At 39.1% G+C, this 27,123-nt stretch overlaps 2 protein-coding genes across 2 annotated transcripts in view; one reads left to right on the top strand and one right to left on the bottom strand.

Annotated features, from left to right (window-relative positions):
* LOC106909826 (fructose-bisphosphate aldolase A) overlaps window positions 1–27,123 on the top strand; it is a 41,595-nt gene that overhangs the window by 4,691 nt on the left and 9,781 nt on the right. The window lies entirely within an intron of this gene.
* LOC106909824 (integrin alpha-M-like) lies at window positions 2,224–25,833 on the bottom strand. The gene is made up of 30 exons (XM_088000958.1): window positions 25,157–25,833; window positions 23,043–23,145; window positions 22,852–22,955; window positions 22,117–22,187; window positions 21,897–22,011; window positions 21,641–21,768; window positions 21,248–21,390; window positions 20,012–20,162; window positions 19,447–19,597; window positions 19,129–19,202; window positions 18,904–19,027; window positions 18,545–18,681; window positions 16,681–16,821; window positions 16,365–16,586; window positions 15,893–16,026; window positions 15,602–15,744; window positions 15,374–15,528; window positions 15,145–15,270; window positions 14,878–14,951; window positions 13,262–13,403; window positions 5,668–5,766; window positions 5,508–5,587; window positions 5,343–5,429; window positions 5,192–5,261; window positions 4,996–5,094; window positions 4,843–4,920; window positions 4,492–4,602; window positions 4,276–4,389; window positions 4,081–4,191; window positions 2,224–2,867 (listed from the first exon to the last, which is right to left on the bottom strand). The coding sequence occupies exons 1-30, from the start codon at window positions 25,191–25,193 to the stop codon at window positions 2,787–2,789; spliced, it is 3,405 nt and encodes a 1,134-aa protein (XP_087857084.1). The 5' UTR covers window positions 25,194–25,833; the 3' UTR covers window positions 2,224–2,786.

Raw genomic sequence — 27,123 nt, 5'->3', positions numbered from 1 at the left:
TTGAAGTGGTGAGGAGAGAACGCTGAGACCCAGGTTATGGTGATGATGATGAATTTAATGGTGAAAATAAAGCTCCACAGTCCATACAGGCAGCACGGCAGAGACTAGCACACAGCTAAGTACCGGTAGCAACTGATTAATCAGACTCGACGGGAGCAAGCACAAACCAGGACTTTACAGTTCAACTGGCGAGTGACAAACTACGACACGACGGCAGTAGACAAACTTAGACAAGGACCCGACGAGGAACACAGACAACAGGAGGGTTTAAATACACACGGGGTAATCAGGGGAAATGGAACACACCTGGGGAGCAATCAACGGGGAGGACAGGACAGAGACTAACAGGAACACAGGACTGAACACAGAGAAACTCAAAAATAAGCACACAGAAACACGGAACCTAACATAATGGACAGTGGAGGCTTTCCTCAGGCTTTCTACAGTCTTTCTAGATTGCAAGCTAGCCATTAGCATGCCAAGTATCATCATACCTCGGTATCTCTGCTTATCAAGCTAAATTTTCTTTCAAATATTTTAGATATGCTAAACAAAAAATTCTGTGAATACTGATCCACAAATATTTATATCCACTGTATTTTTGTACTGATTTTAATTTTTTTTTTATGTTTTATGATCCTTATCATAAACCAGAGAGTTCATATAATCTATGTGGGAAAATTTTATCATTTAGCCATTTGTCCAGTCGTACATCAGTCCTTCAAGTCTCTCCACAACACATGAGTAAAAAATAAAATGGAACAAATAAAATGGAACATTTCTGCTTTTCTTAGACTTCCTCAATATTCTCATCTTGTTTGTTTGGCATGCTAAAGAGGTAGTGTAATTATTTTAATCAGTTGGGCCAGAATGGGGGACATGTAAAGCTTGCGGACCAAGGATGAAGACCTTGCTCTACATACTGTCTGCCACAATTTGTCCCATTTCATTAATCTTCAATCCCCATCCTATTCTACTTTGATTATATGACAACTCACAAAAATAGGACTCGACTAGAATGCAAAAACACAATTTGTTTTAAACAACATATTTTTCCCATGTTATAGTTGAAATAGTCTGCCAGTGGAACTGGTACTTTTGCATCATCCATCCATTTTCTTACACCCTTATCCCATTGGGGTCAGACCTGAATCTTGTAAAGATGGTTGCAAAATCATCTTTTGCAATCATTGCAGCTGCCTATCTTTAGCTGTCAATGGGCGAGAGGCGGGGCAGACTCTGGACAGGTCAATAATCCAACTTTTGCATCAATATTAATGAATTATTGATTCTTGTTGAAAAGTTACTTGTAAGTGAGTTTTGTCTAATTTCAAATGTATTAAGATATTTGCAGTAAAAATTAGACCAAAAATACTTTGTAAGATTTTGTGTTTTTGCAGTGTATGGGGCAGAAGTAGGATGTAATCTTAATTATGCATATATTTTGGAAAGTATTCACTGCAACAAATCTAATAATTTCAGCTTTGTCTTCAGCCCTCTGAGTTCTTCAACCACTTTTTACTGTGGTTGCAGCAGGAAGTCTTTTAGGTTTCCCTATACTTTACTCAACTAGAGACAGAAGTTTAGACCATTTATTTTTGCAAAATACCTCAAGTTCAGTCAGACTGGATGAATGTCTCAATTGATGGGTCCATTTTAACATGGTAATAAGTCCTAATTTAAACCCTTTGCTCCTTTTATCTGTGATTATTTCCTCTTAGTTACTTTTTTTTAATAAATTGTGCTCAGTAAGAAATATTTACCGTATTTTCCGAACTATACACCGCTTCTTTTTTCCTGAGCTTTGGACCATGCGGCTTATACGTGGATTTTTCTTCAACCACCAGGGGGCTCTTTAGCCGAATTATACATTGATGTAACTCTCTTACCCATTCTTAACCCCAGTTACCTATCAAAAGACATAAACCCCCACTTCTTGTGGTTCTCAAACCCCAGGGCTACAATAGTTTAGAGTTCTATGATATCAGGGTGATATTTATTTTTGTTGGATTTTTATCCATCAAGCAGTTATGTATATCTATAAATGTTTCTTTGGAGTAATTCTTCCATCAGCCTTTAAAGATTTAAATATGTCTGACTATTTGTTTCCATGCATTATATTACACATTAATACAACAAAAAATGAACAAGACAAGAACATCTGTTCTTTAATTTTCTTAAATAAAATATGTTTTTTGTCAATAACACAGCACAAGAAACATGTTTATCTTGCATATGTTATTTATTTATACACAAAGCTATTTACATACTTTTGTCAAGCACAGACACTGTTTTAGCCTTCAAGTAGCTTAAAGCATGTTGTTATTCTAACTATTTGAAAATCCCTGACCGTTAAGTTTCTTTTGTCTACCATGAAATCACCTGGTAAAGATAAAACATTTAAATACAAACGGTTTTATTCAAAGTGCAAAGCAATCTCATAACAGTCATTTTTAAGACACTATTAGTAAAGCTTCTGAAACATTACATTGCATTTGTGGATAGTTCATTTTGTGTTTCAGATCCTTTACACATCGACATTATTAAACCCCTTAAATCCCCAGTAACTGTGAGCAGCACAGCCAAGCTCTCTTTTGTGTCTTCAGTTGCCGTTTTAAAAGAGAGAATGTATTCTCAACACTTCCCTAAAATTAAGAAAAACTACATTTTTACCAGTTATTCTATACATACCTTTACTGTGTACAACAGCAAACATTTTACTACTGTTTGTTGTTGAAACTAGTATTACTAATGTACTGGATGGACATTACAAGTAAGAGGGCATTTCAATCCTCTGCTGATGCGTCTCCTTCGGCTCCTGCATTTTCATTAATCATCTCATTATATTTGCTTTTGAAAAATCCAGCCTGAGAAGAAAAACAGTAAAGAGAGTGGAATGAAAATTATATGTGGCAAGATAAATGCTGGAAGACATAAGATAAACATTTGAAGGTTACCTATTATGCTTCCTTGAACAAGTTAGGATAGTTCTGTGAGCTATGCAAAACATGTTGCACAAAATAATAATATGCTGCATTCAAACGAACTGAGCGTCAGGGGCGTCTTGTTTACATTCAGAGTCTATGTTATATGTTTTGTTTCGAGCGTCAAGCGAGTCTAACGCGACCAATGATGGAGTTGGAAAATCTGAAATTTTGCCACTAGACGGGAGAGCGTCAACCAATCAATCGGCAACTGAAAGCAACAGCTTGTCCCAGTGCGCACTACAGCGATTTTGACGCGTGTCTACAGCAAAATGTTAAGCTTCTGACTTCAAAGTGTACATCAGACGCGTTGTTGACATGTACAGCACGTTTGGTGTGAACCCTCATTAGATAATGAGACTTCAGTCTGGTCGGTTCTATTTAGAGCTCCTTTCAGAATGAACTGATTTAGGTCCTCCTATAACTTTAAATCCAAATAAGCTGCTGCTAGCCATGCCCCCCAACAGCACATTTACACACTTGTACATGAAGATGGCTGCAAACTGATGTGCAATTATACAACTGTACATCTTTGAAAAGCAGAAGAGCCTCCTGCACAACCAACAAGAATGTAGCAAGTGATTTTTAAATACTGGTTAATTGGTCCATCACACAAAACTTGTCTTTTCCAGCTGCAATTGTACTGCAATAAAACCAGCTAATCAGACATGCCGGAGATCCACTTGGGTTGCTAGGTAACTGGGCTGGGTATCTCCCCCCCAAGTGCTTGGACTTTTTAAGTGCTTAGAAGCAGTTGAGATGCCAATGATTCAAAGGGAGACTGTGGCTCTGTTCGATTCCAGCTTCCTCTAGGCAAGGCACTTAACCCCAAATTGCCTACCAATCTGCATATAGGTGTCTAAATGTGTGAATGCTTAAGGGTAAATGTGACTCTAGTGTAAAGTATGTTGATTTGGTCAAAATGATTGGAAAAGTTCGGTCCATTTTACCAATGGAAGTATAAAAATGTGCAAAAGTTAATTTTGCATAATGTGTCCCCATTAAAAAAAATCTGCTTGTTAGAAATTACGGGTCATGTTTTGTCAATTACTTTCAACTGGGGAACTTAGGGATGTTAAGACCTCGGTTGACTCACCTTATACAGACCAGCAGTAAGTAAAACCAGAATGAGCAACCCTCCCACAATTCCTCCTATAATCGCTTTAGTGAAATCTGGTTTAGGAAACACTTCTACTGCTGCTTCAATCTGAAAATGAGAGGTTTAGAAGTTTCAAATAAAACCATTAAAGGTCTGATTGGTACTAAGACATTGACAGTCATATTCTATCACCTGGTGAACAGGAGGGCCACTATTAGAGGTTGTAGAGAAGAAGATGTACTGGTTCTCATCGTACTCTAGACTGGCTGTACTGGTCAGGAGGAACTTGGCAGATGAAAGTCCGATCTGAGAGAGAGAAACACATCAGGGATGATGAGCTTTTTTATTGTTTATTCTTTACATTTTACAGCCTAGTCAGTGCATCTACATGAACTTCACATTAATTACCTGTTCTATCCATCCTGAGCTGATGTTTGCAGAGATGGTGTACATTGTGTCCTTGTTCCTTTCCATGAACGTGGAGCACCTGAACACTCTGCACTTTGCTACAGTGCAGTCCTGTAGCAAAATTAAAGTTGCAATATATTGATTAAATGTGGGAATTTCAGAAGAAACTGAATCAAAAAGACAGTTTAGCAAAGTATTAATTAGTTCTGTGATGTGAACACAATAAAACCTCTGATTAAATTAAAGTTGAAATGTCACATTGTGTGAAAAATATTTGGAAATTGTATAACATTATGTAAACTTTTGAGAGCTACTCCTTTATAAAGAAACACTGCATAAACACATACATACCAATATTTTCTTTTCTTTTATTGTCTTAAGATCAGTGACAGTAGGTTCTTCATCTCTGCTGCTCTGACAGCCTGGAATCTGAAAACAGAGCTCCATCACATCAGTTCAAGTCTTATTTACATTTAATTAGTTCTAATTTGTAGCATTTTTCACCTGAAAACTGTTTGTGTCCATCCAGATGTCTTTATCACCGAGTTTTACAGGAACTTTGATCACTACAGTAAAATTTAGTGGTCTCATGGTGTTAGCAACCTTAGATAAGTGGGAATAAAACACAAAGAACACAAATTATATGATGACTAACCAGAATGTAGAATATATTGCTGATCCCAATAAAATTTTCTTTTACCTTTATTTTTTGCTCAAGTGGTTTCTGAACAGCATTTTCTCCAAATGTGAAATTGTTGTAGCTGAGGGAGCTGAGCATACATTTAATGAAATTGTTTAATCAGACATCTTTTAACCATAGAACAATAAATAATTTGCTTGATTTAACAGACCTTTCAATTGTAATAAAAACACTGTACTTGACATCAATGTCTTTGTTTTTGTAGACTTCACTAGAAGGGGAGTGACGCTCATTGTCACTGGATGGGAAAGATGTGTTAAAAAATGTGTTAAAACTTCAGCATCAAAGAGCTGCACCTTAAACTCTTGTGTTGTACCTGATGGCGTCTGCAGTCACTTCGATCTTTCTACCAAGATCACTGTTGGTGTTGAAACCATAGGAGACGATGAAGATTACCTAAAAAGGAAATGAAACAGAGGGATCAGAAGACTTCCTCTTCCAGTTAAATAATGAATAAAGCAGCAGCACAAACTAACCATAGAGTTGGTTTTGAATATTGGTTTGTTGATGCTACAGACTGTCTTTCCTTGTGTTACGCCATCCTCACTGTCCACAGAGTTGCACTCAATTCTTCCCTGTAATAAAACACAGTCATCAGCTTGTCACAGCAACTTCTCTCATATATATATATATATATATATATATATATATATATATATATATATATATATATGCCTCTCAACCTTAACGTGGTGGAGGGGTTTGAGTGTCCCAATGATCCTAAGAGCTAGGAGCTATGACCGGTACAGCAGGCGCTGTACCGGTCCGTTGTGGTAAAGAGAGAGCTAAGTCAAAAAGCAAAGCTCTCGATTTACCGGTCGATCTACATTCCCACCCTCCTCTATGGTCATGAGCTTTGGGTCATGACAGAAAGAACAAGGTCCCAGATACAAGTGGCCGAAATGGGTTTCCTCTGCAGGGTGGCTGGGCTCTCCCTTAGAGGTAGGGTGAAAAACTCAGTCATCCGGGAGGGACTCAGAGTAGAGCCGCTGCTCCTCCATGTTGAGAGGAGCCAGTTGAGGTGGCTCTGGCATCTCGTCAGGATGCCTCCTGGACGCCTCCCTGGTGAGGTGTTCCGGGCACGTCCCACCGGGAGCAGGCCCCAGGGAAGACCCAGGACACGCTGGAGGGACTATGTTTCTTGGCTGGCCTGGGAACGCCTTGGAGTTCCCCAGGAGGAGCTGGAACAAGTGGCTGGGGAGACGGAAGTCTGGACCTCCCTTCTGAAGCTGCTGCCCCCACGACCCGATCCCGGATGAAGCAGAAGAAAATGAATGGATGGATATATATATATATATATATATATATATATATATATATATATATATATATATATATATATATATATATATATATATATATATATATATATATATATATATATATATACACATAGCTGACTGTATAGCTCAGTGGGTAGACACCAGTCTACCACCCGGGAGACCGGGGTTCGAATCCGGGCTGGGGCGAGTTACAACAGTGCAATTGTGCAATTGAGCTATGCAGTGTGGGTCCTTAGGCAAGACCCTTGGAGCTATATAGCCTACCTCATAACATGAGAGACATTGATACGCATAACATGCCGGCTCAGACGTCGCCCGGCCAAACAAGGTCTGCGTCAGGTGCTGGGGAACCAGAGCACCTTGATGAAAAATGGGCTACTGGAACAAGACGGAAATGGGCGAGAGACAAAAACATGGATCTGTTGGAATGCTACTACTCAAGTAACCCTAGTCAGAGGGGTTACATGCAAAGACTGAGGGTGGAATGGTTACTTCAACACCCACAGTCTACAATGACTGCCAAACAACTAGTAGCTCAGTGTTCCAACATCCGCAAACGGCAACTGCTATCACAACTTGAGATTGACGAGGTACAACACAAATGCTACGGCAAAAGGGAGGAGCCCAAAGATAAGGTCAGGGGGGAGTTAACTACTCCCCACCCCGAGACTGGGTATGCAGCCCCAGTAATGAACGAACTATCAAAGCTGAACGAGACAGCAACTGACCTGAGAGAGACCCGAATGAACACCAGGCAACCCCGACGCCAATTACAGTTACAGTACCATCAGAAAGTGAATGAAGACGTGAAGTGTACTCTCAATGGCAGGGTACTAACAACAGAGCAGACCCACCAAGGCTGGAGACTGAACAATACTGGAAAGGCATATGGGAGAGGGAGGCGTCCCACAACAGCAATGCACATGCTGTGGCAGATGTCCAAGAAAGAGTCTCGGGTATGAAAAACTGGACAGCACCAGGGCCTGACATGATCCATGCCTACTGGCTAAAGAAACTCACTGCCCTCCATGAGCGACTGGCAGTTCAACTGAACCAGCTGCTACAGAATGGGACTCACCCTGAATGGCTAACTGAAGGGCGCACAATCCTGATCCAGAAGGATCCCTCAAAGGGTTCAGTCCCATCCAACTATCGGCCGATAACCTGTCTCTCTACAACATGGAAGCTCATGTCAGGCATCATAGCAGCTAAGATAAGCGGGCACATGGATAAATACATGAACACGGCACAGAAGGGCATCGGCATAAATAGCAGAGGAGCCAAACACCAACTCCTTGTAGACCACACAATCACCCGAGACTGCAAAACCCGACACACCAACCTGTGCACCGCTTGGATTGATTACAAGAAAGCCTATGACTCGATGCCACACACTTGGATCATTGAATGCTTAGAGATGTACAACATCAATAGGACTCTAAGAGCCTTCATTGCAAACTCGATGGGGCTGTGGAAAACCACCCTTGAAGCCAACTGCAAACCACTTGCACAAGTGTCCATCAAATGTGGCATATACCAAGGAGATGCTCTGTCCCCACTGCTGTTCTGCATAGGCCTGAACCCCCTTAGCCAAATCATCAACAAGACTGGCTACGGATACCGACAATCAGTCACCTCCTCTACATGGATGACATCAAGCTGTATGCCAAGAACGAGCGAGACATCGACTCACTGATCCACACCACCAGGATCTACAGCACTGACATTGGGATGTCATTCGGACTAGAGAAGTGTGGCCGGATGGTTACAAAGAGAGGGAAGGTCATCCACACAGAAGGGGTCTCACTCCCAGAGGGAACAATAGCAGACATAGAGCACAGCTACAAGTACCTGGGAATACCACAAGCAAATGGCAACCTCGATGAGGTCACAAGGAAAGGCCAAATACCTCCAACGAATAAGGCAAGTCCTGAGAAGCCAGCTCAATGGCAAGAACAAGATCCGTGCAATAAACAGCTATGCCTTACCAGTAATCAGATACCCTGCCGGAATAATTAGCTGGCCAATGGAAGAGATAAAGGCCACGGACGTTAAGACTCGGAAGCTGCTAACCATGCATGGAGGGTTCCACCCCAAATCCAGCACCCTGAGACTGTACACAAGCCGTAAGGAAGGAGGCAGAGGACTAGTGAGTGTGAGAGCCACTGTCCAGGATGAAAGCCTCAATGGACGATGTGCTCAGCGAATCTCTCAGACAATGGGGAACAGAGGACGAGGTGCTGGAGGAACCATCATGGGAAGACAAGCCCCTACATGGGATGTACCACCGACAAATAACTGAAGTGGCTGATATCAGGAAATCCTACCAATGGCTGGAGAAAGCTGGACTCAAGGACAGCACAGAGGCCCTCATCCTGGCCGCCCAGGAACTGGCACTAAACACCAGAGCAATAGAGGCTCAGATCTACCACACCAGACAAGACCCAAGGTGTAGGTTGTGCAAGGAGGCCTCTGAGACAGTCCAGCACATAACAGCAGGGTGCAAGATGCTGGCAGGGAAAGCATACATGGAACGACATAACCAAGTGGCGGGCATAGTGTACAGGAACATCTGTGCCGAATATGGACTGGAAGCCCCGAGGTCAAAGTGGGGAACACCCCCAAAGGTGGTGGAGAATGACCGAGCTAAGATCCTGTGGGACTTCCAGATCCAGACAGACAAGATGGTAATGGCGAACCAACCGGACATTGTGGTGGTGGATAAAGAACAGAGGAAAGCCGTTGTGGTGGATGTAGCAATACCAAGTGACCACAACATCAGGAAAAAGGAGCATGAGAAACTGGAGAAATACCAGGGCCTCAGAGAGGAACTGGAGAAGGCCTGGAAGGTGAAGACCACAGTGGTGCCTGTGGTCATAGGGGCCCTCGGGGCAGTCACCCCCAAACTGGAGCAGTGGCTCAAACAGATCCCAGGAACAACATCAGACATCTCAGTCCAGAAATGTGCAGTTCTAGGCACAGCCAAGATACTGCGCAGAACCCTCAAGCTCCCAGGCCTCTGGTAGAGGACCCGAGCTCAGAGGATGAAAGAGACCACCCGCGGAGGGTGAGAAGGGAATTTTTTATATATCAGTGATGTGCGGTCAGGGGAGGCGGGTGAGGCAGAGCCTCACCTGCCATCATGGAAAAATAATATATAATAGTAAAATCATTTATATTGCTATTTTCACCCTGTAGTTTGTACTATAAAGTATCTATTTTTTACTTAGCTTAACCAATTCTGATTAGTTTTTTCTTAAAATCGCTGGATTGTCGCATTTTCCCATTAAAATGCTCAGAAGCGAAGCCGGTGAGGCAGCAGCGAGCTGAGCCTCACCTGGGATTGCGCAACCTCTCGCTAACTGCACTGGCTGCCATTCTATGAGAGCATGTTCCTCCTGTCTGTACGCCAGCAATAAAATGGCTAAAAAACATTTAATATATGAACTGATTTTCCATAATTTCGCTTATGTATATAATGTACAGTGTATTTTTTGTCACCAACTGTGTGTGTATCGTGTTTTGTGTGCGGAGGAGCAATCAGAAACTGCAGAGAACAGACTCCAGGGGAGGCAGGCAGTTCTCTTGCCTCATGGCAGGGGGCGTTCATGATCCCAGACATTGTGACTGCACAACTGCAGAGTAAGACACAGTGAGCTAGCCATGGAGCTAGCCATACAGTAAATAAGTAAAGTACAGTGATATATTTGTTTTCTCATCTCTTCAGATGTCTACATGAAAGACTACATTTCTACACTTTAACAGTTTTCTAAAGTGGATTTTCAATTGAAGCAGGAGATAATAACTAAAGGAAGACCAACACTGCAGCTGCAGGTTTTGCTTCGAGACAGTTTGACGATTCTCAGACGGAGTAGAAAAGACATGCCGACGATAGACTTGGCTTTAGATGAATGGATATTTTTGTGCAGACTTAGCGGTGCATGGATTTCATTGATAAGTAAAGGTAAGACAGCAATAAGATGTTTTTGTTTAGTTTTTTAATGAAATGTGCGTTTTGTGGGCTACAGTTTATGTTTAAATAATTCAGTAAAATAGAGCGGTAGCTAATCTACCACAACAATTATTTATTAATCTACCACAACAATTATTTATTAATGAAACATTAAGCCTAAAACGTACAACAACAGACTGAATGTTCTGTTCTGTGTGCAAATTTCTTGAATGTTTTTTGGTGTTAAATCCTAAAACATGAAGTGGCATTGTTGTCAGTTGCTATGGCAACGAGTCTGCGTAGCTTGGCGAATACAGATCACTTTGCTGTGGATCACGGCACGAAATCAATACCTACATTTCTAAGTTTCACAGAGTTAACGCGGCTATGGATGACATGTAAAAGAATAGTCTTTTTGCCCCCCAGCGTTGGATGGTAGGTCCAATAACATGCATGGTGTCTAAGTCACAAGTCAGTGCCTCACCAGCAATGAACCTCACCGCACGTCACTTATATATATATATATATATATATATATATATATATAGAGAGAGAGAGAGAGAGAGAGAGAGAGAGAGAGAGAGAGAGAGAGAGAGGCCCTCATCCTGGCCGCCCAGGAACAGGCCCTAAACACCAGAGCAATAGAGGCTCAGATCTACCACACCAGACAAGACCCAAGGTGTAGGTTGTGCAAGGAGGCCCCTGAGACAGTCCAGCACATAACAGCAGGGTGCAAGATGCTGGCAGGGAAAGCGTACATGGAACGACATAACCAAGTGGCGGGCATAGTGTACAGGAACATCTGTGCAGAATATGGACTGGAAGCCCTGAGATCAAAGTGGGGAACACCTCCAAAGGTGGTGGAGAATGACCGAGCTAAGATCCTGTGGGACTTCCAGATCCAGACAGACAAGATGGTAATGGCGAACCAACCGGACATTGTGGTGGTGGATAAAGAGAGGAAAGCAGTTGTGGTGGATGTAGCGATACCAAGTGATTGCAGCATCAGGAAAAAGAGCACCGGAAACTGGAGAAATACCAGGGCCTCAGAGAGGAACTGGAAAAGGCCTAGAATAGCGGTTCTTAACGGGGGCGGTACCACCCCCCGGGGGGCATTCAGAGGATGGCAAGAGATACTGGCGGAATTTTTTACAAAAGGGTGGCACTGGGATTCCTTTGGGGGGTGTTTGCTTGAAGGTAATCTTTACACCTTAAAAGCACAATACCAGTTTAGACGTTGAGCAACTTGCTAAAACTGCATTGTGTAACATTAAAACATGCTTGGCTGCAACTGTATCAATGGCAGCTCTTCTTCTTCTCTTCAATGTTTGTAGCTTCTTGGCGCAGCTCCGCTCCTGCTACTGGTAGCTTCACCATCAATTCAACGTTACACCGGCTGATGATGTTGCTGGTTGACACTTGTCTGGTGTCTGATTTTCAGATATTTTATGTTTTATTGAGGATTTTTGTACATATGTTTTGGCAGTTCTGTGATTATGTCAAAGCAGCAACTTATATTAAAAAGTGTTTTATTTCTGTCTGGATGCTGCCCGCTTCCAGGGAAGGACAACAGAAAATCACTCTTATAAACATGTCATAATACCCTCACTGTGTGTCCCTCAGAAAAATGAACCCATTTAAATAAAGAAATCCGTTCATGGGTGGGATAGAGAGCATTCATTTTATAGAGTTAATATTGGTTCTCTAAGTGATCCGGTATGAAACGGTAGCACCCCAGTACTTTTGAATTCTAATCATCGGAATACCAGAGCTAAAAGGTTTACGTCAGTCTGCTTTTCTCCATTGATACGTGCTTTCCCGACCACTCCGCGCCTTATGTTGTGAAAAAAAAAGACAATGCGCACGTTGCTCAAAACTCTGAAACAGGAGAACCGTGACGTAGAACGGAGCAACGAACTATTAATCTATGAACCAATAGACAAGTCTATATAAAAATATAACCCATGTTCCTGTCCCATATTTGTATGGCATTAAAAGGATCTGGAACTTTGTTTTTCCACTGAAAGCTCTGGTTTGCACAGTAAATGCCATGTGGGTGAAATTTTATGAATGATACTCTGATGCCCCATTCTCCTGAAGGCAGCACAGAGCTGCACCACCGGAAACTCACAGAAACATGGGAGAGAAATGTTGCAGAGCTCAGTCTTTTTGCAAATAGTTCAAAATTTAAACTGGCATTGTTGTACATCTTTTATCTGGTCATTTTGTGTAATATTTAACAACTAGAAAAAGGCATAGAACAATAATATTTTTTCCACTCTGGCTGCTGTTAGGCCTACCGATTTTAAGTTGAATGTCCATTTATTAATTTTTTTCTTAGACACCTGTAAAAATAATTTCTATTCGCATTGCGTTTTTTGTTCTCTGGGAAATTGTTTTTGATGACTCCAAAAACAAGCAGAAAAATAAAAAAATCAACAACAGTGATAGTAATATTAATAATAAAATAATATTCAGTGCAAAGTAGCCTACAAATTCTTTGACTTGGGGCAGTGAGGGCCCAAAAAAGGTTGAGAAACACTGGCTTAGAAGGTGAAAACCACAGTGGTGCCTGTGGTTATTGGGGCCCTCGGGGCAGTCACCCCCAAACTGGAGCAGTGGCTAAAACAGATCCCAGGAACAACATCAGACATCTCAGTCCAGAAATGTGTAGTTCTAGGCACAGCCAAGATACTGGAGGAGAACCTGAAGCTCCCAGGCCTCTGGTAGAGGACCCGAGCTCAGAGGATGAGAGACAGAGAGAGAGACCACCCATAGAGGGTGAGAAGGGAATTTTTTATATATATATATATATATATCTATAAAGTGCCTTACTTTCTCAGATTTAACCTTCCTGTAGGAGAGCCCCACTGGGTATGTGAGAATAATGCGACTGTTGTACGAGTTTTCTCCTCTGTTTTCCACAAAGACAGTCACATTTAGAAGTTCATCTATTCCAACTTTAAACACTGAAGATCTGAAAAAACATGTGACAAGAACAAAAAGATGAAACCAAATCACAACAGGTTTGTAAAGTGGAATGTAAACCTGGACTGACAGTCAGCACAGAACCCAAAGTGTGTGAAAACAATTCAATAGCAGCTTCTCTGATCTCAGTATTGCAGAATATTGTTCAAGGGAAATCTTAATACATAGTGAACACCCGAAAATTGGAGAACACCATTCTCTTTATTCTCTTTATGCACAGAAGCATAAGACCTGGTGAAGATGCTGACTGAACCTGGAAAGAGAGGTTCATTATCCACCTTTTAACACTTTCAAACATGGATGGAGCGAGGATGAAGTAATTGCTCCAAAAGCAACACGAAACACCAGATAATGGTTCTCAAATGCCATCAGCGGCAAGGACCTTAATATGTGGAGACGTATCCTCTTTCAAGACTCCGAAATGTAGTATGTGGATGAAATGGCCTGCTACACACCTGAAAACATCCCCAGACTGTTGCAGGAGGGGCTAGTGTATTTCACAAAATACGCCAGTATCCTGAGAGAAGAACATAATCTGAAAATGTTGTTAAACACATTAACCTTGGGCAAAAATGGATTTCATAAATATGGAAGTGATTGTAACCAAGCCACTACTAGATTAGTTAAAAAGTGATTTGAGGAAAACAAAGTTAAGGTTTTGAAGCAGTTATCAAAAAGCCCATTCAAATGCAACTCTACCAAATACTATGGAGATGTATGGAACCTTCTGAATTTGAGGAAATATAATTTTATCTTCCTCTCATTATGTTGGGATTTAGTATGTAGAAATCATTTGGTAATTTTACCTGACATAAAACAGGAGAAGCACAATCTGATTTAACAGGCAAAGTCAGGAGAAAAAACTTTTTATATATTGTCTGTCACACATTGTCTGGCCATTTCAACCGGGCCAGTTAGCGAACAAAAAGAAAAATTATGAACGATGACGACAATTTTCTGCAAGGCTTTGTAATTATTGTTTGTCTGTAGTTTAGTAATGGCAGCAGTTGAAGTGAACATAGTCATTCAGAACATGCTGGCTATGCTTCTAAATATTAGGAGATGCCTTGTTCAGGTTGGCACTTTGAAGTGGGGAATGGTTGTTTACAGGGCAGGCCACTTCTGGTAAGCTTCGCATTGAACTGGTGCATTACACGCGTCACAGTTAAAAGTTAGTGATTGCCGGAAAAATTTTAAACTTCACCGGCGTCCACCTAAGCAATTGTTTTTATAGCCAGGGGTCTAGACCCTTTGTATGAGGCACAAAGTAGAACAGGGGGATGGTTTTTACCAGGCTAGTCAACACCTGATTTCAGTAAACTGTAACTTAAGTTTGCTGAACTTGAAGATTTTCAGTCTCATTTAGTTGTTGCTTTTGCCAAAAATGTGCAGATGTGTAGTTTTTGTAGACATAATATGAAAAAGTTCACACATGGTTTTACTTCCAGAAACAACTCTCTTACGTAGTGAAGTTGAAATCCACCTTCAAGTTATCTTCACAAACTTTATCAGCTCCACAGTTGATCTTAAAGCCAAGCTGTGAATGAGAAGCAAACTATTCAGGAGATCTACTCAGAAAAAATTATATTTAGGTCAGTCATATGATTTTCAGATAAATTTGTCATTTAATACTGCATAAACATTTTGTACGGAATAGCAGTAGCCATGAAAGGAACTATGAACCATGAAGATTTTGCTCATCAGGTAATGGGTGTACAGGAGTTACTCACAGAATTCAAGGTTGTGGTTTGAACCTTTGGAGAAAGGCTTGGTCTTGGGTTTGAGCCAGAAACTAAACCATCAAATGTGAATCTGAGCTCATTATTGAGTGGATTGAAAGAATCATCTGGACAAGGCTTCAAGACAATGGAGACATTATGAAATATAAAAGATAATTTAAAAAAAACAGTAGAATCTTATGTAGTTGTAGAATACTGCAATAGTTGCATTAGAACTTACCTTGATAAAGAAGACAACATAATCACATTTCTCCTTATTTAATTTAAGATTAAGCGATCCACTCTTGTGTCTCACATCCTTGCTGATCTCAGCTCGGTTGTTTGGTATCTTACGATTTGCGTCCAATGTTAAAGTGAAATTAACCTGTGCTTGAGCTGGAAAATATGTTTTGTTTCATGAAAGTGCTTTGTTAAAAATATAAATTAAAAATTAGAGTCAAGTAGGTACCTTCATTCATGTGAGACAACTTGTTCATCATAAAACAGACCGTAGCCTTGCTTGGCAGTGGTTTTGAACAGTCTGGGTTTTGAGTTGGGATCAGATCTGGGTTGAACGACACAGTGGCAGTCACTGTTACAACTGGTCTGGATCTAGAAACAGAAAAGGCCATGTTGTTTGTTTTGAGATTGTGAAGCAATTAGCACATTTATCGCATAAACATATTTAGGTTGCAAATGAAGAATAATAATTTGAATTACAGAAGATGTGTGTTAATAAATAACAACAATGGGGACTTACCTGAGTAGGACAACTTTTCCCTTTGAACCCACTGCTAAGTCAGGAAGTCCATCACCACTCTGATCGTAGGAAGACTGACTGATGGAGATGCCAAATGACTTCAGGCCTGATTGGACTGCAGATGCAGCAATTCTCTGTGTAATGAGAAACATCTTGGTTTATCACGATCATCCATCTATTTTTTTATACCAGCTTGTCTGTGCAGAGTCAAAGGGTGGCTGGGGGTAAAGGTCACCAGCCCACCATGAGGCAACAGACAAACACACACTCTTTTAAGGGTGACTGAACATAACCAGTTGATCTAGTAGTTTCATCTTGGGACTGTGGGAGGAAGCCAGAGTACCTGGAGAGAACTTACAGAATAATATGAAGAACAAGTAAACTCTATTCAATAGTGACCCTACCAACTGTGAAGGTTCAACTCATGCTGAAAAACAAAACATTTAGTGGTTTATGTTTGTGTTTTGCTCACCTGTGAGTAAGTAGGATTTATTTTTCCTCTTCCTTCTCCTTGGAATATGTAGATGCTGCCTTGGCCATCATTCTCCAAAGGAGCTCCAACGGCCAAATCATTGAATTTATCTGCATTTATATCAGCCACAACAGCAAGAGACGACCCAAACCTCCCTCTGACAGACGCATCACCTCTTAGTGTGGTTATTTCTGATGGTTTATGAAAGTGACATTGCACATCCTGGAAAAATATGTAGATGAGAAAAAGTTATGTGTTTTTATCCAAATAACAACAGGACATCAAATCAAAAAGACATAAATCACACGATATTTACCAAACCACTTAATTCACAGACATAAACTCGTCCTTCTCTATCAACGTCTTTGTACATCGGAGAGGATATGAGGATTAGATCAGTCACACCATCAGAATCCACATCCATGGCACAAACCTCAGCCCCAAAATATTCACCAGTCTGGATAAAATAAGAAGAAATTAACAAGAGACAATCCATTTCTTTCAAGAGAGCCATCATTAGCTGCATACAAAGTTAATTTAATGCCAGACACAGTTCAAAGTTCCTGCTTCCTTATCAAGGATGAAACTAACCAAGTACCTACATGAACTGAAAAACCACTCAGAGAAGAAGAGGCCCTTTCTCTAGAAACAATATAAAGTCCAGGTGACAGTTTGGAAATGTACTCGGGGACAAATGTCTTTTTTTGGTTTAGTGACGTGCTCTCTGGTCTAACGAAACTAAGCAAATTAAGTTTAAGTTATAATGACCATAATTATTTTTAGAAGAAAAGAAAGCAGTTTGCAAGCCTGGGAACATCATCCAAGCTGTGAAGGATGGCGATGGCGGCACCATGTATTCTGCTGAGGAATTTCTGATACACTTCTCAAACTAGATACCATCATTGTCTGAAGTATGTCAAAATACATCTTCCAGGAAGCTAAAGCTTGTCTGTCGAACATACTATGACTAAGAATATAAGCAAATTAGTTTGAAGGTGACTTCATAACTATGGAGGACCAAAACCGACATAATAAGAAATAAAAGCATAAATATTGATTTTGTTTTTCCTTTTCCTTACACATGAGTTTCCATCAAGTAATGTATATATTTTCTTTTTCATTTCCCCTAAACATGCGTTTTTGTCAAGAAAAGTAAATATTTTGTTTTGTCTTTTTTTTTTTTTTTTTTTGCTTCTCCCTTTTCTGCTTGCTCTTTCTCTGCTGCATGGTTATGTTAATGAGGAGAGCCATAGACATATATTGAAATATATATTTATTGTTGGGATTTAGGTTTTTCTGAGTTCTCTGTATGTTTAGTTTAGGTTTCTCTGTCTTATTTTGATCCTGTTCCTGTGAGTCCTGTCTTCCCTGATGATTGCTCCCAGCTGTGTCTAGTTCCCTGATTACCCTCCTTATGTATTTAACCCCACCTGTTGTCTCTGTCTTTTGTTGAGTCCTCATCAATGTTACATCCATTGTCCGTCGTAAGTCTTTTGTCATTTGTCTGCACCCCATCACAGTTGAACTGTTAAGTCCTGTGTTGGTTGCTCGTGTATTCAGTCTTCAGTTTTTTCAGTTGCTACCGGTAATTAGCTGTGTGCTATAGTCTCTGCCGTGCTGCCTGTATTGGACTGTTTGAGCTCTCTTTATTAAATCATCTTCATCATCACCATAACCTGGGTCTCAGCATTAATCCTCACCACCTCTCAAACCACCACTTCATGACATTTATGCTTTTATTTCTTATTATGTTGGTTTTGGTCCTCCATACAGGACAACATAACCTTAATGTTGAAAGCTTCTTAGGTTCTGAAACTTGGATTGGAAATATCTAGCTTATAAATTTTATTTAGGAGTAATCACAGTAATGGGGGAATAGCGTTCAGCAACAAGGCCATCAAGCTTCATGAAATGCTGGCCGTACAAATTCCTATCAGTCCCCAAGAATATCAACATGTTTTTTTCTATTAAATACAAAGGAAATGTATCTGAGCCACTGAATTTGGAAAAAGTAAGAAAGTAATCTCATTATTTTGGTGTTTATCAAACAGAAATAATTTCGGTTTTCCTTGCTGTCCTAAAACAAGAATAGATTGCCCTAATTTAATGCCAGACACAGATGAAAATGAGTTATGTCTTCTTTTGAGTACATGTAAATGTCTGGTTTTATCTGTACCTACCTGTTGTTCAAAGGGTCTGATTTGATCTCTCGGTTGTTCTTTGAAAACTGTCATAACAACTCCTTTGTGTTCATTTCTTGGAGCACCAAGAATTGTCAGAGGACCATCGTTGGTTTTAGCAACAGCCATGGAATAACCTGGAGTTTAATGGTTAAATAATCAGAGACATCAGGGAAAATAGTTTTTGTAACATTAAACATTTTGGACAGTTATGTTGTTTAACAAACTGAAATACCTACATGTGGCTTTTTAATAGACAAATATAGCAGCTTTCTGGGTCAATTAATTATCTTTGTTAAATCAAACAGAAATTGTGCAGGTAAAAAGCCTTAGAAATCAGATTTCTGATCTATTCTTACCAAGGTAACTGTCAGGCTCAATGGACGATGGCTCAAATGTGACGTTGTTTAAAACATTACTAAGCAAGTATTTCTTGTAGCCTCCTTTCCACTGGTTAGCACCAACCATAGTCATCTGAATATACTGCAATGCAAAAACAAAGAGAGCAATTTATTTCAAATATGGGTTGTTTTTAACGCCGTAACACCGTAGCACTCTGAAAATTTCACTTTGATATTGTTTACCCCAGACACATAAGCTGTTCTGAAGCCTTCTTGAGACATTTCTTGTTTCAGCGTCTGTCCAGTCCCTTGAGATCCTGTGCAAAACAAAAAAAGATATTAGGTTTCTGAATTCATTAGAGAACTCAGAAACCTGAGATGTTTTGTAGGTTTTTGAGTTTTTGTTTCTGCAAAGTACAAAAGTAAAATTTCTAACTATATATTATTTGTTATATTATTGTGATTTGTTAAAAGCCACAGTTATGAAATAAAATGTGATTTCAAAAGCATTTTATCATGCTGAAAAGTGAACAGTTGTTTGTAAAACTATAAATTTTTTACCTTCAATGGAAAAAATTTTGGCCTGCAAATTGTTCTGTATTTTGTCAAGAGCATCAAAGCTTCCCACTTCAAACACAAAATTGTCAGCAGGTTGAGATGCAATCGTTTTGAGCTCTTCTTTTGCTTCATCAGTTTTGGATGCGTCCCCCACCTAGACGTGTAAATACAATGCGGGTAAAACATTATATTGCAGTAGTTCTTTTTAAAACAGTAGTCACAATTGTCTTAATCTAAATTTTCTCTTAGTCCATGTTTTTGTGACAAAAAAAAAGTCGGAAAAACATACCTGTTTTTCTGACTTTTTAGCAATTTGTTTTAAAAACTTTAAAAGTTTGGATTATATGTGAGAATTTATATCAAGATCTTGAGAGGAAAAGAAAGACACTGTATCTTTTAGATTTATGCTTTTGGCAGATTCACCTTACAAATGAGGATGTAACAATGCAATAAGTATCAAAGCTAATAAAGGTTTTTGCGGTATGAAAATTTAATGTGTCTAGTTTTAACACACAAAAGACATAAATATTTACAAGAAATTGGAAAAGAAGTAATAGATGCAACTTACGCCAATAACAAATCGAGCTATTTTCTTTTTATCAGCTAATTGTGTTGCTGCTGGTAATTGTTCGGGATCATTTGACTGTCCATCTGTAATCACTATCAAAATCCTTTTCACATTTGACCTGGAACCCTTTTGTGGTGAGAAGACATCCTCCCTACCAAACGAAGAAGAAAAAAAAAATTAATTATATATATATATATCGATCACTGATTACTGATCTCGACATTTAATGACATTTCATTTTCATTTAGTTTTAATTAATATTCAACAAGCTGAATGGTTAATCCACATTGTGTCATCATCTAGCTGATTAGTTACCTATTTCTCTGCAGTGACAAAGTTTTGAAAGGCACTATTTCGCCAATTTAAGTGATCAGAAGTCAGCAAGACTCTGAATGCTACCTCATCCTGCAAACACTCCCTTCAGTGGAAAAATAATCTCACAGCAATGGTTCAGATTCACCAGATGCATTCCAAAGTCATTTGTCCATAACTTTTTACAATGTGGCCCCATCAGCTCTCAGATAGCTCCCAGATGAGAGATGATATTCTGAAGGAAAGTTTTCTTCTTATGAAGGGGTCATACAGGAACGATCGCTTCTTGGAGCGGTGGTCTGTTTTGAGGTTTTAAATTTGACCCATTTGTTAACGTTTCCCTTTGACTTATTTAACACGCCAGTTCAACGCTATGAAGCTTACCATAAGTTAGAAGATAGCTATCCTCCTCTGCAAAGAGAAGGTCTGAACCGAATGAGATGGCTGTTAATGTTCATTTAATATTGGGAAGTGTGGCCAACTTGTTCACTTCTTCCGCCACCATTGCTTAAACTACAGGCAGACTACAAAACACTGCAGAAAATCGACATCATCATTCTCAACTTCTCCTTCTGTTCGCTGATTGGCCCAGTAGATGTTCTTCTGGAGAAAATCCAAGTAAATGGCAGAAGATCTAGATTGTGCTGTAAGCGAGATTTGAATTGAGCCGAAAAGCACAGGAAGGGAATGGGCAGGCTAGGGTCAATCTAGAATCTCTCTTGAGTTACATCAATAATTATTTTTCCTTGCGGGTGAAAACCATGAGCTGCTAAATAACTGTTTGCTTTCTTTAAACAGAAAAAGTGGTATTCTAACATGACTTTTGAAAATTATTTTTAACTTTTCATTTGTTAATTTATGCTTTCTGTATAATACACTTGAAATAATGTAGTATATAATACATTGACAAGCCACAATACTTACACAACATTTTGGATGGCTTTAGCTGTAAATGTTCCTCTGGCTAATTGATGGATCTTGTCAATCTGTGATTTCCAGTTGGAATCATTAAAAGTATTAAAGTCATATTCTGTTCGTGGATCATTGGAAAACTGGGTTATGGCAAACTGTAAAAAAAACAAAAACATGGTTATTAAATTAAAACTCCCTTCAATAAAAAAGAACTAGAGTATAATAAAAACAGCAAATAAATTAAACAAGATGTACACTTTAAAAAAACTTTTTTGATGAAGAAGTTATGATAATTTTTTTCATTCCCATTTGCCTTACTGGATAATTTTTGTGGGCCTCCCAGCTATGCCCAGCAGCAGACACGTTTACTAAAACAATAGACCAAATTACCAATGAGAGACTCACCTGTGTATCTCTTCCCAGGAATGTTTCGATAAGCTTTTTCACAAATTCTTTCATTGTGTTGAAATCTTCAGTAGATACGCTGCCTGATCCATCCAGCAGAAATGCAATGTCAGCTTGGCTTCGACACTCTGTGAAAAGAAATCAGAGATCTAGATCAGTTTCCTGCACCGTTATTCAAGTGTGCTGATGAGAAAGTTAACCTCCAGTTTACAGAGGCAGTGACATAATTATGATGGAACAAGCTCACTGTGCCTACCTTCAGTCTCAGACGGATAAGACTTTCCAATCGTATCATATTGATCGATCTCATAGCACAAACCATTAGACATGGTGATAGTTGTGCAGTCTCTGGGAATGGTTGGACCACAGACCTGACAAAGGTGTCAATAATATAACAAATTCATATTTGATGGTCACTTTAACTTTATGTTTTCATCCATTATCTATTCATTATTTTCTGCAGCTCATCCTCTCACCATTGTGTTTTGTGTTGACGGATCATTCGCCATCGCCAAACCAAGAGACATGTTGACAGCAGCTATTTGCTCTGTAAAAACAATCACTGGTGGTGACAACTTTTCTAAGCTATCACCGATTTTACCTGGTTCCCATATAATAAATACCATACTACTGCAGCATTTCACTTTGTTTTCATCTAAATACCCTCACAACTGATGATAGACAAGACAAATTAACATAATAGTAAAAAATTGCTTTAAGTCAACAATTTTTAATATAGACACAAATACTAATTGCTCCACTGGCAATGTGTTACAAGACCTTTTTCCAGTTTTAAGTGAAACAAAAATCTGCTGGTTGTACCGTTTGTGGCTGTATTTAAGATTGATTAACTTAAAGCAAGCGTATTAATCATATTTTGAGAAGTTACTTCTAAGTTATTTTTGTGTTAGTTCAAGTGTACTAAAATATTTGAACTCAAAACTAGATAAACATTTTTGGTAAGATTGTGTGTTTTTGCCTTGTTGAAAATATTTAGATCACAATATGGAGTATCTAAGTTTGATGGAGGAAATACTTTTTTATAGGACAGCATGTTTGACATTGCTCAGTATTTAGTGTGAAATATTTTCTTGGAGCTCCTGGTGCAAACAACATCTGGTCATGAGATCAACTTTTAAAATTTGTAAGTTTAAATATTTTTTATTGTGAAATTTGTGCACACCTAAAATCAGGAGTAAAATTATTCCTACCTAGAGCAAGAATAGCGCTACATCTCTTCTCTCTTGGGTTGCACCGATATATCCGTCCCCTTTTATTCCCTTGATACTCCAGTAGTGGGGCGCTGACAAGCACACTGAGAGAAACACAGAAAACAATATTTGGAAACCATTTTATAAACATTATACAAAACAAAGTTTTTAAAAATTAAATCAAGACTCACTCTGATTGTCTTTGCACCACGTGGTAGCCAAAACTTTCATCATCTTCACTCAAAGTTGTCCAAGACCCAGAATCAACATTAAAGCCGACTGCAGCTTTTAGCACTGAGAAAAAAAAGAAGAAAACAATTCCCTGAATTTCTTTAATACAGAGCCATGAGCGGGTTTATCATTTGTTTGTTATTCACGTTTTCTGTTTTAATGACTGTGTACATGTGTACAGTACCATTTCGGTGAAGATTACGGGAGAGAGCTGACATATTCAGCAATGTCTGTGTTTAACCTCTAGGGAGCACTAAATACCAAAATCTTAGGTTGGGAATCTTCTTCCACAAACCCTTTTAGCTTTTTCTTACAGCCTTATCTCATTGGGTTCTGGAGGGGTGCTGGTGCTGCCAACGAACGACAGGCGGGGTCACCCTGGACAGGTGGCCAGGCTGTCACAGGGCAACCCAGAGATAGCCAGGACAAACAACCATGTATGCACGCACCCAAGGAGAATTTTAGGGAACTTAATTAACCTGACAGCCATGTTTTTGGACTGTGGTAGGAAGCCGGAGTACCTGGAAAGAACCCACGCATGCACAGAGAGAACATGCAAACTCCATGCAGCTGGGAATCGAACCCAGGACCTTCTAGTTGGATATTTCTTTAAATAAATAATGTCACACGAGGTAAGATTTTGACATTATGGTTCACCACTCAGGGTGGTGTGACTTTGGGGGCAGCAAACAAGGAAATAGTAAATAAATGTGAAAAAATTATATCAGGTTATTTTTCTGTTGCTTATTTTCAATGTCCGTTCAATTGTAGAATGTATGAGATATGAATATTAATTCATTTACAGATGGCAAATTAAGCAAAAAATGTAGTATGGATTCCACGTATATAGGAATTATGTTCATGCACAAATTTCTACTGTTCATCCATTAATTCAAACCCTGGGGGTGGGGGGATTGAATTAAACTTCTTTTGTGGTAAACCTCTGCAGATATCTGGATGTTAACATTCTGGTTTGTTCATTGTTTCAAATTGAGAGTCATTTATTGAACCTTATTCATCAGGTGTGGAGAGTTTCTTGAATTTAGTTATTTCTTAATAGAAGCTTCCTGTTTTATTTTGGTTGTTTTGGTCCTTTCTGTTCTGTATTTTCTTTACTTCCTGTTTTCCTACTATTTCCGCATTTCCCAGTCTCCTGTTGGTTTTGAGTCTTATATCCAGGTGTGTTTTAATCCTGTGGTGCTTATTAGTTTCTTGTTTGTTCAGTTCCTGTTTTACAGTTCATTTTCTGACAGCTCCCATTTGTTTCTCAGATAAATCATGTTCCACTCGTCAGTTCTCACTAATTTAATGTTAGTGAGAACTGGAACCTTCGGTTCGTAGTCACAGCTGGATGCTTAGTCAGCTAGTCTGCCCCATGTAACTCATTGTCTTCCCTCCAGTTTGTTCACGAACCAGGAACGTTTGTTTCCTAATATGTTTTTGCACCTTGAATGTTGTTTTTCTATGCTTCCTTTTGGTTTTTGTCAACATATACATTTTTGCTTGATGTGGATGTTGCTCAACCACCACCTGTAAGACTGTGGCAGTAAGGATGCAATAAATCATGTTTTGAAATATTTTTACAGAAAAGCTGCACTTGAAAGTGTTGATCTTAAAAGTTCAGATTAGTTTGTTTTCCAACAGGTTTCACCTGATAACATTATCCACGAATATATGTAATGACAATTTTTCATATTTTATTGATGGTCAATCACTAAATATAAGTGAAGCAAAGTACAATGCACGTAGAAAACGTCTCTTGTGGCCAGAGTAAGGACTGTAAGAAGTTCAGTATCTAAAGAATAAAATGCCTCTGCTTTTTTCTACGTAAGACATAAGAAACTGTATTTACTTTACATTTAATCTTATAGATGATATACATAGGGGATTTTAAACATAGATCTTGTGCTTAGTTCTGTTATTTATGACTTTGTTGAGTAACATTCAAGAAGTAATGGATAAAACAAGAGCTTATTTTATTGTCTGCAGCTACCATCAAGTGATCACACCTAATAAAGTCATTACATTGGGACAAGACATCTGAATGAAATAAAGATACACAATTGTTCCTTACCTGAACAGAAAAGTGCCAAAGTAATTATCCAGTCCATTGTGCTTCTGGCGTGGAGAGCCAACTAAAAGTGTGATATCCTCTCTGTGAACCAGTTTCAGCAGGAAATGGTGGCAGGGAGCGTCACTTTACCCCCTAAAAGTGCTGAGGGGTACACTGCAGAAATTTATGCAGACTCCTCAAAGCAAATAGAGGAAGAGTGACGTAGGAGGAGTTACGACAGGGGCACTTGAAAATCAGATCAGAAGTATTTTAATTTCCTTTTTTTCCCGTCTGTTTTCTAAAATTGTAGTGTGAAGTCTTAACAGCTTTAATTAATTAGCTCAGGTTAAACCGATAGCAGGAGGAAACGGGATCAGGGTTTGCTCACCTGTGTTTGGGTTGTTTTAACTATAAATGTAGAAATAATCAGGTTGTGTCCAAATAGGGTATCGTTCTGCCATTTGTCTTTGCGGATTTGGGTTGTTTAGTATTTAGTCTAAAACCTGTGAAGCCACATCCTAAAAAGATGCCAGACAGATCTGCTGTAGTTTTTATCCTGCAATAAAAATAACTTTGCTGCTTAATTTACATCAGTAAATCTGCTATTGATTTCACTAATAACCTCTGATTACTTTTGCATCAAATATCTGGTGTTTTTGCCCCTTCTAGTCATAAGATATAGAGCTGGAAGTGAGCACACTGCTGCTTGCACGCAGCTTTCTGATACCGTCTGTTTTCATCTCACAGTGTGTGAAGTGTGGTGTGGGAGGAGATATCTGCAGAAACTTTGTTTACGCAACATACCCTCTTTAAGTGAGTTATACAAATAGAAGAATATGGAGCAGATTTTGTATGTAAGCAGAAATAAGCATTAACTTTCATTACACAACAACATTAAATTATTAACAGCAGCTTTGACTGGTTTTTGAAACATTCATACCACCATTAACTTTTCCCCTGCGTTTTATTATGTTATAAACCAAGCATAAAAGTAGTACATTATTCTGAAATTAAAGAGAAAATACTAAAAAAAAAAAAAACATTTAAATGGTGACATACATTTATATCTAGCCCCATTTACTCCAACTTAAAATAAATCTGGTGCATACAAACCACGTTTTGACGTGACATTTGCAGCACACTCTTTTTGCTGCTGTTCAAACCTCTACTGGGTTGTGGTTTTGTTACACCCTAAAGCTGCAGTATGTAACTTTTATTTTAAAAAATCTTTTTTTTTCATACTTATTAAAACGTTCACCAACACAATTACACAGATGGTCTCTGAAGAGATTGATATTCTCCACCTTCTCCATTCTACTATTGCTGTCTGAAGATATGCGCCGTTCCCAACCAAAAACAACCAATCAGAGCCAGGAGGAGGGTCTTAGCGCTGTCAATCATTCTCGTGAATGTACTGCTCAATGAGCTAATGGCAGAGAAGCAACTCACCATTACAGGAAAAACTCCGCCATCATCAGTTGCCATTAGCTTTCAGGGAGGTGAAGAGGAAATGAGCAGCTCCGCAACAGCTGTGATTGACAGCGCTAAGACCCGCCTCCTAGCTCTGATTGGTTGTTTCTAGTTTGCACTTCTGATGGCACAGCAGCTTGATTTATTTTTATTCTCACAGATTATCTGTCTCATATTGTCACGACATAGTGACAGTTTTAACAAATTAGTTAAAAAATGTTTTAATAAAAGTTACATACTGCAACTTTAAAGTCAGTGCATTAAAATAGTCTATTCTTGTAATTCATAGCCAAACTTAATTAACAGCAATTTGCTGAACATCACTTTACTTATACTTGTCTTAAAGAAACAAGAACATGCGTGTGAATAGCTACAATATGCCAAGTTACTTTCCACAAAAAAATATGGTGACTTCATGAACAGATGGGAGTCTACAGTATTTCTCTACTGCAACTTGTGGTATTATTTATTATCCTTAATCCAAAGCTATATGTTTTCTTTTTGTGATAGTTTGAATA

This window comes from Poecilia mexicana, unplaced genomic scaffold, assembly GCF_051168715.1.
Source record: "Poecilia mexicana isolate PSO_F unplaced genomic scaffold, ASM5116871v1 scaffold_19, whole genome shotgun sequence".
NCBI lineage: Eukaryota > Metazoa > Chordata > Actinopteri > Cyprinodontiformes > Poeciliidae > Poecilia > Poecilia mexicana.
Note: the sequence above shows the minus strand (reverse complement) of the source record. Positions and strands in the feature narration are given on the sequence as shown.